The sequence below is a fragment of the Cinclus cinclus genome, chromosome 3, assembly GCF_963662255.1.
Source record: "Cinclus cinclus chromosome 3, bCinCin1.1, whole genome shotgun sequence".
In the NCBI taxonomy this organism is placed as follows: domain Eukaryota; kingdom Metazoa; phylum Chordata; class Aves; order Passeriformes; family Cinclidae; genus Cinclus; species Cinclus cinclus.
Genome location: NC_085048.1, coordinates 100,690,554 through 100,704,333, shown reverse-complemented (window position 1 = coordinate 100,704,333; position 13,780 = coordinate 100,690,554). Strand labels below are relative to the sequence as shown.

At 40.1% G+C, this 13,780-nt stretch overlaps 1 protein-coding gene across 1 annotated transcript in view; it reads right to left on the bottom strand.

Moving 5' to 3' along the window:
* Positions 1–1,278: 1,278 nt before the first annotated feature.
* Positions 1,279–13,780, bottom strand: part of SPTLC3 (serine palmitoyltransferase long chain base subunit 3) — a 77,988-nt gene continuing 65,486 nt past the window's right edge. The window contains exons 10-12 of the mRNA XM_062489391.1: positions 4,914–5,049; positions 3,801–3,930; positions 1,279–1,437 (exon numbers count right to left, since the gene is read on the bottom strand). Coding sequence (XP_062345375.1) covers positions 1,324–1,437; positions 3,801–3,930; positions 4,914–5,049 — 380 coding nt within the window. The 3' untranslated portion in view covers positions 1,279–1,323. The remainder of the gene's footprint in view (positions 1,438–3,800; positions 3,931–4,913; positions 5,050–13,780) is intronic.

Here is a 13,780-nt window from a genome sequence, read left to right as displayed (position 1 = left end):
AAATTAGGAAAAAGCCTCCAATCTCCTTCCAGCAACTCAGCCCACACAACCCTGATGCTTGTGGCTGCTGGCATTGCAGGGAAGCTGCTGTCTGGAACAACTCCTTCAGGTAGCTTTGAGCATTTGGCACTCAGGCAGTGGACAAGGGGACAAGGGTATCTTCCTATTCAGGAGATACAATAATTATTTGAAAAACAAAAAACCTAAAAAATACCCTGTACAGAACAAACCCTGACATGCATAAAACAGACAAAAATATTTCAAGAAATGTTACTTCACTGATGGATGTAGCATGTATAGAAATGGTGGAGTTTTCTATTTAACAGGTGGCAGAACTGCTTATGGTATCTTGAGCTTCACATTCTGCATAACGAACAGCTCCAGCATTATGTACTTGTTAGTGAATTTATGAGGCTCATAAGTAGCTCAGGAAACTTACGAATGGGCCCATAAATGTCATCTGCAGTTTGCAAACTGCAAGTATCTGACTGTTTTGATCAAGGTTTTTACGGGAAAGTTAAATGTTTATTAAAATTATTTACTACTGCTCCACAAAAAGGGAGCAAGCCTGCTGAAGAATTTAGATAGTGATGTGATAGGTTCTAGGTCAAATGAGTTGGGAGAAATGCATTTCTGTTTAAATCTAAGCCAAATTTTTTGTACAATTCAAAGCTAAGAGTGCATTTAGGTGATGGAGGAAAGGTCTGTAGAGAGGAGGAATTTTCCCTTTCCCATAACTTGCTCTCAGAAATACATGATCTCATCAGGCCACTTTTCTTGTTCTCAGCATTAGACTTTTTCTAACACTTTCTGTCCTTGGAGAAATGCATGATAGTGCAACTTAGTTAAAGAGGTCACTTTCTGCTCATTCCTTTGTGGCAGTCCACACCGACGTCTCGATTTATGCTCTTCAAGAGATCAAAGTCAGCCTCACTGACGAAGCTCAGCTATATTACACTGGAATCTATTAACTTTTTAAATTTTATTATTTCAGTCACAATTAAGACTATCTGAAGCCTCTTCATAAAAAAGGGCCATATCAAAAGCTGTACGTTAGCAACTGGGTCAATGGATGCATTCATTCTGCATCAAAAATACTTTAAGAAGGACAGATCTCCTGGGGAGACAAATCTGTATCAGTATTTCAGTCTCTTGAATACAGAAATTTGATACAATGTGATGCAACACCTGAGCTTCCCCTCCTTTTAGTTAACTGAGAAATAAAAATGGTCCTTAGAAGGGAAGAAATGCATTTGTATTGTTTAGTTTTCAGGTTTTCCGCCCTTTCATAGCATCATAATGTTCTCTTCATGGGTGGAAAACTTAATCTTCAAGTTCAAGCCTAGAGTCTTCATACAATTCAGGATGAGCTGACTTGGAATACCGGGAATATTTCAGATGTAGAAAATCACCCAATTCATCCAGAGCATTCAAAACCTGCAAGACCATGATACTTTGTCAATTCTATTGGAAAAGAAAGGAAGTTCTAGTAAGTTCTACTTTACTGCAGAACAAGATTATTAAAAAAAAAAACAGAAACAAAAAAAACCCCAACAAAACCAATTAAAGAAAGTTTAAAGGACAAATGGCCAAATTTTGCATTCATTCTGCAAGAGTGAACATTAGTGCAGTTGTAGATGTACAGCAGCAAGTATGAGAAAGGAATTTACTCCTTCCATAGGTTATAGTTTATTAGTAAGTGCATTAATTAGGCACAGATGAAAACAAATTTACTTTTTCCAAAAGCACAGAGAGGTAACAACCAAGACAAAAAGTTATCTTTGCTCATGCAAAATAAATGTGTGAGGCTATACTTCAGTATTCCTCCACAGCTCCCAAAGACTGGAGTTGCCAATGCATTTTCTTAGGTAGTACTCAGCTTATGTTGCTGAGCAGAGTCAGCATACAGAGTCTGAATAGTTTAAGATAATTTTAGTGAATGTCATTATTTTATATATCACAGGGACAAATAATTTTTGTTCATTAATACTGCAATGCAATTTGGTGAGCTGTGTCCCCAGCTCTCAGTGGATTCAAAAAGTAGCCAAGGAACTCTGTATCATAGGGAAGCAGCATCTGACCCCCATTCAAGAGCAGCCAGCTTTTTGGCATCAAAGAAGGAAATTTTGATTTTGATCCTGTTTCTGTTAAGCCACTAAAACAAGCTAATGAACAAAAAGAAGTAATTTAGAATAAAAAGAAGTATTTTAGTAATGGTTTATGCAGAAAGATACCTTCCAGGTCATTAAGGAAGTTATTCTTGGGAGCTTGCCCTTTCATAGATCTTTCCTCTTTAGTTCCAGGCTGAGATACAGAACAAATTTTGCCAAAGGGAAACATTTTCATTGTGCTTGTTACCTGTTGTTACCCTGGGTTTAATCACAGTCACAAGGTATTTTGTCCTAAAAGCTTTCTTTCTGCAAATAATTAAACTCTGGGAATCTCCTTTCCCCCATGCTGGAAGAATACCACAAATGCTGTGGCAAAAGCTCAGCACATTCAGCGATGGCTGGGGAGTGTCAGACCTTCCCTGCAAGCAGCAAGGTGCAGGTAGCAGGAAGTGAATGCAGAACGACAGCCCAAAAATGAGGTGGTCTTGACATTTGGGGAAAAAGGAAGAAAATCAAAGCAGCAACCTCGAGAGATTAATCTTCAGATCAACTTCATTGCCTGTTGCCAGTTACATAACCCAAAATACAGCCAAACAACAAAAGCTGGTAAGGGCCAACACAAGAATGTAGCTATGCTCTGTTTGACTAAATACCTTTATGGTATTGCACCTTGTTAATAATTTCTGCACCTTTAAAGCAGCAGGAATTTTACACTGCACACATGCAAGGCAGGTTTTTGATGTTATTTTAAAGCTATCTACACTGGTGTGGGAGCTGGCCAGCAGGACAGGGCTCCAGCCTCCACATCCATGTGCATCTCAGGATGCAAAAGGAGACTAGGGAGCTTTCTGTAGCTCACATACTTGTCTGCATGAACCAGTGGCACATTTAACTCAAATGCCTTTCCATGTTCAAGGATTTTTTGCTTTGACCATCAACACTCATGCAAAGAGAGGAAAAGCAAAACCTGAAATGTATCATTAAGCCTCTTTGTTCCATGCCTCTAAGTTGGCTTAGTCTGAGAATGAAAGAACATATATCAAGCCAGGCCAAAAACACCTTCGGCAAAAAAAGGAAATGGAAAATTTCAAGGAGTTTATTTTAAACACATTTCTGTGTTGGAACGGAGGTTTATGATGGAAGTCTCAACATACTCTTAATGGTATTTCTGATATCACAGAAAGATACAGAAGTGAGACTGGCCAGACAGCACCAATCAAACTTGATTAGCTTCAAACAGTTCCAAATACTGTTTGCAATTTCCACCTGTACCCCCAAGGCTGTCCCATATACTTCTGTAATTCAAGAAACACATGGAAATATGGAATGGAAATATGGGTATGGAAAACTTGATTTTCAATTATTTCCATATAGTTTCAGGTTTTCTACTCTGAAAGTTCTGATGGAGCATTTAACTTTTGTCTTGTGCTTTTCATGTAGGTTTTTATTAGTCATGACAGATTCAGCCAGTATTGGAAAGAGAAGAATGTACGAAGTTAAATGTCCCACAATTTATTTTAGAAAATAAAATGTATAAGGCTCAAATGTCTTTAAAGATCAAGTGACAAGGCCAGAAAAACAAGTGTAAAAATGAACTATTGAGATTCAAAGTAGCAGAGGCACAGCTTCTCCCATCCTCCTTTGCACCAGAAGTTAATCTGGGCAGGTTAATTAATCTGCTGTGCTTACCGTGTCTAACATCTCCCGTGTATGTGCAGCTGACACACAAAACCGAGCCCTGGATTCTGTGATAGGAGTAGCTGGAAACCCAACCACGACCACCCCGATATTTTTTTCTAACATGCGTCTTGCAAAAGCCCTAAGGAGAGAAAAAGTAGAAGGAGAAAAATCAAAAATACATTATCCCAAATAAACTGATCACAGACAAAAAACAGTTGCAAATAATGCAACAATAGGTAAAATCCTGTTTTCAATTGACTGAATATTCCCACTGGTTTCCATAAAAGCCAGAATTTTACCAGCAGGACTGAGATTCTTTGCTGCTTAGCAGCTCATGAAACCAAGCGAGTGTCAAATACTAGAAGAGTGATGGCAGAGAGGGCTCTTCAGGGTAGACATGATTCATTCATGTCAGTGAAAGTCTCTGAGTACAAATCAAACCATCTGGGCATTCACAGTCCCTAAGGATGGAAGAGGTTGGCCTTGTGGAAGGTATGAATGCTTGATTCCTGAACATCAGTAGGAATAAACCAATCTGTGTGATGCTTTATTTGCTCTCACAGTTCCTCTGCCTGTTAGGAAGGCTTGTATGTGGCATGTGCCAAGAACCCACAGCCACCCTAAGCTACCTGCAAATACTCCCTACAGCTCAACACTACCATTATGCTACTACTGACTTCTGGTCTGTGTGTGCAAGTCAGTGCAAAAGTGCTGCTTGAGAGGAACTGAATGGTAAAACATGCAAAGACCACTCAAAAATCAGATGGGGAAAAAAAGCAGACATCTAAACCAGTTCATACATCAAATGCAATGTGTCTCCTTAATGATTACAAATCCAAAACCAAAAAATTCAAATTCAAAATGTTATGAAAAGTATTATTCCAAACCATGTTAAAAAAGGAAAAGAGAAAAATTTTAAAATTCTGACATCTGGAACAACTCAAAATTAAACCTAGGGCCAAATTTAAAAGAAAACAGAACTAAAATAGGAATTCAACTGACAGTGTATGTTTCTCTTCGGAAGCACCTATGACAGAGAACACCATCTTCTGCAGTGTGTACCAAATAACCCACAAACTTGAACAGTGCTCGTTTTGCCAGCAAGTTTTTTTCAGTACTTACCCTATCTTACCAGGCATATAAAGGAGCAAGGGAACAACAGGAGAATCATCATTGCCATAAATGATGAAGCCCATTTCATGCAGTTTTCGCCTGAAGTACCTTGTGTTTTTCTCCAGCTGACGCACTCTTTGGAGCCCTGAAATGAGCCAGCCAGGAGAACAGTCAGTGCAAAGATCATAACTGGAGTCTAGTCACAGGCAAGAATCAAGGCTGCGGGTATCAGTTTGGCTAAAATGTAAGTGTTGCTATTTGATTGAGAAGAAAAACATGGAACGAGCTAAATGCAACCACACTGATTATTATGGCATTGTAGGATGGATGGCTGATACTCTTGTAATTGTGAGGTGCCTTCCCATGGGCAGAAACAGTCTGTGGACAGACATGGACAGTTCCCTGGACTTTGTTGTGCTAAATAAAGCCTCCTGGATGATACTTGCCTTCAGAGAAGTAGTGCAGACAAGGACATGGAAATCAAGTATGTTCTTTCCCAACAGAACTGACTATTATCTCTGTGTTGTCCCTGGCCTTACTTAGTCATGGACCCACAGATGGGACCCCCCAGCAAAACTGACAGGAGAGTTGAAAACAATTATTTTTAATGAAGGAAGAAGACAAAAAATAGCAGAGGAAAAATGTGCTTGAAAAGACATTTCAGCCATTTCTTTTGCAGTGACACAAAGGAAGGGGTTTCTGACAACTGCTTCCCAATTGCTTCCCAACCCATTGCATAAAGACGCAAGAGACACACTCTACATTACTGTAGTAGGAGATATTATATGTCCTTTCACCACTCCACCTGCATTATATCTAATCAGTGAGGTGATTTATGAGCTGTGAAGTGCTGACAGGGATAGTGTCACCTCCTGCATACCCACATGCCTGCCCAGTGCCAGCCCAAGTTCACATGGCCCAATCAAGCCAGGTCTGCCTGACCTCGCCAGAAACAGAACTGCCAAGCCATAGTTGGGCAGATCAAGTCTCTAAACCTAATCACTGTTCAGCAGCTTGTGTCTGCTCAGCAGAGGTAGTGAGAATATGTGGTAAAACTGGGATTTAGCAGGACACAGTTACACTCTTAACTTTCATTTTCCTGCTGCTCATCAGCCCATACTTTCAATATCATTTATATTATGTCACCAGACATGAAGACTGAAACCTCCAGTGCAACTCATATCCTCTGCTCCCTTTGCTTTTCCCTTTGCCTTTGCACAGATGCGTTATATTCTCACTCTCCATTTATGTTTTCATTTTACTTTTTATTTCGTTCACTTCATTCTTCATTTACCACTTTCTGCTGTCACCATTGTCTGACTGGATGCCCATTTCCTTATTCCTCGTCTTGCTCTGTGTAACCACAGTGGCCAGTAAGGCATTTGTAGCAGCTACATGCCACCTTTGGCAGATTTGTCCTCAGACCACATTCTGCCCCCACCATCTGCTCTGGCTTTTCTTCCTTTTTCTTTTTGGCTGAAGTGAGGATCACCACACCTACATGAACCTTTTTTGCATTAGTATTTCTGAGCATGTGTAGGTTTGAACAAGATCTACTACTTCATTTGCTCTGTATCTTCCCGAATCAAGGTTCTGTCAGTGTTCTGGCTAAGAAATTTATAGGGAGACTGGGACTTGCTTCACAGTGATCGGTATTTTGCTTGAACAAATTAAAAGATCTCATAAAAACAGTGCATTTGTAACTTTACACACAAAACTGCTCACGCAGACAACCTGTTACTTACAGTCTCAGTAACTCAGTTTAAAGCACTCAGTGGAAGAGATCTGCTGGGTTAGGAAAGGACACAAATAGTTTAACCATCTCTCTAATGCTGCTAAAGCAAAAACAGCTGTGTCAGAGCAAGGAAAACAAATGAAACACAAAAGCATCCTACTACAAAGCTTTCCAGTCACTAATAAAAACAATAGTCTGTGGTATTTCCAAAAATATTTTTGGTGTAGTAGATCTCAAAGAAACAGGAAGAAGGGGGGAGGAGGAGGAGGAGGAGGAGGAGGAGGAGGAGGAGGAGGAGGAGGAGGAGGAAGAAGAGGAGGAAGAAGAAGAAGAAGAAAGGGAAGGGAAGGGAAGGGAAGGGAAGGGAAGGGAAGGGAAGGGAAGGGAAGGGAAGGGAAGGGAAGGGAAGGGAAGGGAAGGGAAGGGAAGGGAAGATGGTGGGAAGGGCAGGGAGTTAGAGAACTACAGAATAATGTGCTGGACGTTTATAAAGAGACTTTTCTCCTTGTTAGAAATTGTAAAGATGTTATTAGTACCTCTTCAATGTCCAAATTATGAGGAGGAGGGTGGGGGAGTAACCTGAACTGGGGGCTGAAAGCCACTGCTGTTTCTTGCTATCTTAGCAGCCCCTGAGCTAGTTTCCAAACTCTCAGCTGGAAAGCATTTGAAACTACTAGATTTTCAATTAGGGAAAGTTTTTCATAAATGCAGATGTTCTCGGAGAGTGCAGCTTAAGACTTGCTGCCTTCTCCTTTCTATTCATGTGTTTACCACAGAGCTGGAAACACAATGTGAGCCATGCAGGATTCCAGCCTGTGGTGCTTGCTATTTATCAAACCATATGCGCAGAATCCAGAGTTGAAAGTTTTGTCTCTACTTATTTTTGGTGCTGGATATTTAGACTCCAGCTAAAGAAACTTTAGAGTTGAAAGAGGAGGTTCAGGCAAACCCCCAAAAGTCAAACACCTCTTCCTTTTCTAATATTCCTTTCCTGATTCTACATCCTCAACCGTTTGTGATGTGAGATCCCCCCTTTCAAGACTCCCTATGGAGCACATTTCAAGCCAGCCAGTGCTGATGCAAAAGAGCCACTTGAATGTTTTAGCAACATCCCAGAATACTAATTTCATTTGCAGGGATGCATTGAAGAGCTGAATAAAAAATCAGAGCACTCACATATATCTGGAGGGGGGAAAAAAGCACATTAGGAGACAATTGCTACACACACTGTATTTGTGGGTGGGTGGCTGGGAGGAACCTATTTCTTTACCAAATGTCAACACTTTCCTTTCTCATGTTAAGTTTTGTGGTCAAAGACCACAGACACACATCATATACGCAGACTTCTTATATGCTGTCCCAATAAGAGCAATAAAGCCATTAAAATTTGTAGCTGTATTTCAACACTCTTTTTCATTCTTTTATGGGACCTTCCAATGTCAAGATAAGGAGGCAGATCTAAGCAAAATGTTTATTTTTGTCTCATCGGCCTGATTTCCCCCCCCTCCCATGCTACAGATTAAGAGTGATGAATTCTGTTTAGCATCAGGTCTTAGTCCAAATTCACTTGGGATGTTTAACTAAAAGCATCACATTTATAAAGCATTTTCTTTGATTCCCGAGGCTGGGATCTTGCATCCTTTATAATTTATTGAGTGAAAATCTGCTGAAAAGACCCTTGAGCTAAAAGAATATGGCTGCATCTTGTAAGTGTAAGAATTTACCTGTATGGGACTAGTTAGAGAATTGGGTCCCTAGACAGTAAATTATGTGTTACAAAATTCTTATTTTGTAAAATCCTTGAGGATTTATAGTCTATGCAAAGAGCTTATAGCACAGCATGCAGCATATCCAGAGAGTTATATTCCATGAAATATGTGAACCACAACACAGCATATGTTTGGAAAAAACAGTTTGGACAGAGAAAACCAACCCTCCTCTATTTTAAAAAAAAAAGCACACTAATGCTCCAGAGTATTCAGCTAAGGCTGAGAATGACTTTATTAAATGCTCTATATCTTCTTATTGGCTGAATTAAGAAAGGACAGAAAGAGAGAAAAGTAAACAATAAACAATTCCCAAATTTCACAAGTTATCTTCATGCTGCTGGGAACACACACAGCTGGTTTATGGGGATTTTTCTAATATAAAGGATTAATTGCCTGGATGGTACAAGAAAAACAGATTTACTGCATCAGCCATCTACCTTCTGCTGGCAAATTTAGAGTTTTCATTTGGTTGCACCACTTTAAAAATATTTGGTTTACTGCAAAGTTCTAAGGTGTCTGCAATTCGGGGAAAAATGCTGATTATATTTTTATGTGATACGCATCATTGCATACTGCTGGCTTTAGCTCATTAATTTATGCAGGCTTTTAGAAAGCCTTACAGCTCAAAATTAATATGGTTTAGTTGAAAGAAAAATATAAAAAGAAGGCAAGAGAGAGAGAGAAATAATAAAATGTAGTAGCTTGCTCACAATTTTTTGAAGCAACAAGCTTTTTAAGAGAGCCACTTGGAGTAACAGACTTAGCAGCTTTGTCACACATTTTCAGGGCACCTGACATCAGGAAGGCATCCTAACTACATGTCCAAGGGCCTGATCTTAGGCTGGCTTCACCTGGCATAGCTCTGTGCACTTCAACAAAACTTTGCTGCTCATGACAGCTGAGGACCTAATCCTGGCAGCAAAAGAGGCAGCAAAAGTATCAGCTCTCTAAAACAAAGCTTTGTTTTCTCTTCCAGAGATGTCTGCTTTTGCCTCCTGCAAAATGCTCGTAAGCAGAGGAGCTGCCTGTGTTCAATTCCTGTACAAACATTCCACCTTTGAACTCTTCCTGTAGGCTCCTACTCTTGGAAGCTGCGACTCAGTCTACTGGAAAGAGGAATAAACAAACTGTAGCCTTTCATATCAAGATCTCAGGTATAGAAGGTGAAGGAGAGCTATTTTTCCTGAACCCATGCCAAGAAAGATAACCCCACACTGTACTGGTTCTTGGCATGCCATGGACTCTTCAAGACACAGATCCACCTGCTTTAATCTTCTCCAGCTGTTGTTTCATGGAGTCTTTCTAGATAATTAGTTGAACAATTGAGCTTTTTACATACCCGTGTCAGTGTTCCTTGGATGAAGCACTCAACTCCATGCCTTCCTGTACTCACAACTAGATAGGAAAAAGCAATCTTCCATAGGCTGCAAAAACCCTGGAAAACAATAGCTCTTTCCCACTAAACTATTGTAGATGGACAGATTTTAATTTTTTTCCTCTGGCTCCATTATAAGAATAACACACGTACCTCCATGTGCATTAAATCACAAATAGAATACTATAAAACTAGGGTGCCTAAAAGGAAATATTTTCTCAGATAAAACAATCCTCATAAAACATAGCTTTGCTATGAACTGGGGAGAAGTGAAGACATTTGCAATCAAATGCTAACTAGAAATCTAGTAATTTCAACTTAATTCAGCTGCTAAATAATCCCTTAAGGACTTATTTTAACTGCAAACTGCCTCAAAACACTTTTCAGAGAAGATTAAGGGAAGAAAAATGGCAATTTCAGTTGAAACAGAAAGGAGAAAAACTGTAAAGGTTCGGTCATTTTTACTTTATTTCTCGAATGAGTCAGATCTGCACCTTGCCTATATTCAGATATACAATGCAGGGACAGGGCAGCCAGGCGTGGCTGAACCCTCTTTACTCCCAGCACAGGTGATTAATCACAGAGTGGGTCCAGCCAGTGCACAGGGTGCTCCATCTGCATCCCATTAGGTGTTTCTGAGGAACGGGGCGCTTCCCTGCTTTGTGCTCACCAGGCTAAGAACAGAGCTGGATGCCTCAGGCACTGCAGCGCCAGCAGCATCTGCAGCACAGGAGGAATCCTCATCCCTTCCCGACAAGAAAGACACCCTGGAAAGGGGACTGTGACATGGAGCTGCCTGCTGCTGTCTCTGAGGAAAGAAGAGCTTCCACCGCTAGGGGACAGGCTGCAGGTCACATCCAGGTCTTACATCCCTCCTCTGCCTGCAGCTGATGCTTATGTCAGGGTACAGGGAACATCCATCCATGGGCAGGGTCTCCTAGAGGACTACTGCACTGGTTTAACTTCGAGTATGAGGAAAGTGACTGCAAATGAGGTAGAATTCGATTAATCCTCAGAGACCTTGTAAATCACTGCAAACACTATTAGTCCAAAGCTCTTCTGTCCAAAGCTTGTTCAGGTCAACTGACTCTCCATGGATACATTGGATGTCCTGTGGCAGGTGGATCACTTGGCAGGTGTCCCCACTAGAACAGCATATCTCACTCATTTTTAGCAAAGATGTCAGAATTTAGCTCTGTTTCATCATCCACTTCCGGGAGAACATCTGTGATGTTCAGCTTAGACAAATAATTGCGGCAGAATGTTATCATTACTAATATCTTCCCTGTTGTCGTGAGTGGGAGCCCTAGTCATGCAGCCAGTGCTGTGCAAACAGGGAATAAATGTACTTAAAGGCTTTAAATATAACGCACTTACTGGGAATATTAACTTAAAATTAGGCCAGGGTTCAAGCGTTCTGCTTGCTAAGGACCTAAGTGAAACAATCCCCTCAGAATGAAGCAGCAAAATGAGAATTTGAAAAGGATAGGCTTTAGCATGACTGATTCTGCAAGCTGTTTTGAGGAGGCCCAAGGGATCCATCACGAAGTCAGATTTAAAGCTTACAGCGATAGTTTCATGATCAGCCCAGTTTGGCACAGATTTATGTTGCTGCAAAATGGATCGCTCCTCTCAGCTCCAGCTGCTCAAGTCCTGACACTGGGATTCCTGGAGCCATGTGGCAGATTGGCTCTGGGATCCAGTCTGGGTGTAGGCTGCCCATTTGTGGGAGGGTTGGTTATTTTTCAGCTCCATCAGTGCTGTGATTCAATTCATTGCATGGTTGCACAAACACTCACACTGGTGTAGAAGAAAGGGCATGAGTAAGGGGATAGGCAGGGGAAGGAGAAACTGAGGACAAGACTGAACTTCCCTTGCACCAGTGTTGGTTTATGTCAAGTCATAGTGATGTGGAACTAAGGTTTCTGAATTTCCAGAGGATCTTAACAAAGCAAAACTAATGTTTTCAAAAGACTACTGGGGACAGGTAGCAGAGGAAAATGTTGGAAACTGATTTTAAGAAGCTGGTCTTTTAGTTATACAAAAAAATCTGAGGCCAGTGGAAATATCTTAAAAAGGAACTTCTTAAAGACAATTTCTTTAATGCTAAACCAAAACAGAAAGCAGTATTCTGCCGTTTCTCACAATCTGAATGAGCCCAAATGCAAGAATACAAGAGTTTGCTAAAAATACAAATGAAAACTACTAGTTGTAAATAGATAAACAAATCAGCACAAATGGCAAAGTAAATGAACATTTTAAAGAAACACAATCTGAGCAACTTCAGGAATTACCTTTTAACAAAAAATATTTTTCTAGTAGATTCCAGAGGACAAGCTTTTAAATGTTTCCATATCCCATAAAAACATGAAAAATTCCCACTGCTGTTGGTGAATTATTGTTTGGCATCATTAAACAGAAAAAATGTTTCCTTTATAAGTGCTTCAATTTGCTTTTTACACCAGTACAATCTATTATTACTCATCAAAAAAATTGCTTTGGACTTCCCAGCAGTCTTCACTGTCTGCCTGCCTAGTGGTTCTATTTTTTACCTATCAAATTTAAGTGTAAAAATATGCTTTTGGTATTCTCATGCAGAAAGGGGGGAGGAAGAAAAGGTCTGAGGTCACAGCTGGAGGGGCTGTGTTGCATGCAAGTAAGTGTACTTGCAAATTTGTGTTGGGTCCAAACACTCTGAGTCAATTCTAGCCTCATCATGGGATAAAACCACTAAGGCAGCTGCTGAGTTTCCTGAGGTACCTCCAGTGGTATAATGAGAAGCCACAAAGAGAACACATAAAGAATATCTATATTATGAATTATAAAGAGTAAATGCCACGGGGCCTTCTGCTTCCCATATTTCCTAATAAATGAGCAGAGACACAATTGAGATGAAAAGGACACAAAGGGTTAAGAAGGATAAAATAATTTATTTATTTAATAGACTACATAAGCTGAACTGTGGAACTTGCTGCTTTATGACATTACTAGAAGGATTACAGCTGCCAGAAGTTCACATACTTTTGAACAACTCTATTATAGGAACTGTGAAAGTATCTATGATGTTATGGTACTAGAACAAATGTGTTTTGTTCTACAAGACATCGATTTTCAGAGTTCTGTAAAACATGCACTGAGAAAAAACAGGACTTCCACTCCACTAAAATTTTTATTTCACATTTGCATCTTTTGTAGTCAGTTTCTGATTCTTTGGATATAGTTGCTCAAGAAATACTGGTAATATTGACCTCAACCTGTTCCTCTTTCCTGGGATGAATAATGCTATATCAGTTTTGAGGGAGCTACTACCTTCTTCTAATTTAGAATTTCTTGCCCTTTATTTTCTTGAGTCACCACAGAAAACATGGCAAAATAAATGAAGCTGTAATAGCTGGCTGTGGGCTCTGCAGTATCCTCCCAGTCACATTATCATGTCTCACAGCTATCACAAATACTGATGTGGGATATACCCATATGTTTTCACCTTTCAGCATGGAACAGACACTGGCTGTGGGTAATTTCCAGCCGAACAGTTTAGATTTCACAGAATTACTCTGAAGGTGCTAACCTGTTCTTTCCTTGTGATGAAGCAGTACCCCTGGGCCCATAAACATCTATTCATACCCTGCAGTCAGGAATCCCCTATACTGATCCTGTCCTGGAAATGCAGATCCTGATTCCTTTTCCAAACAACCATATTCTTACTAATTGAAAATAAAGGAAGAAAACATGGAAGATCAATCAGTTGGATACCCATTAGGATACACAAGCAGTATCTGCACTTCTGGGCTCTGGCATTACCTACTATATAATTTTATCTGTGCTAGTCATTTCTAAATCAGCTAGAATCAGCCTAACAAATTAGCGGAGAATAACTAGTAAGAAATTCAAGGAACTGTAATAGTCTTATATCTAGGAAAATAAAGAAGACTAAAAAACACGGATTTTTCTGAGCAGCAACTTAAATGACCGAATCAGTCTTCCTTCTCTTCAGTCA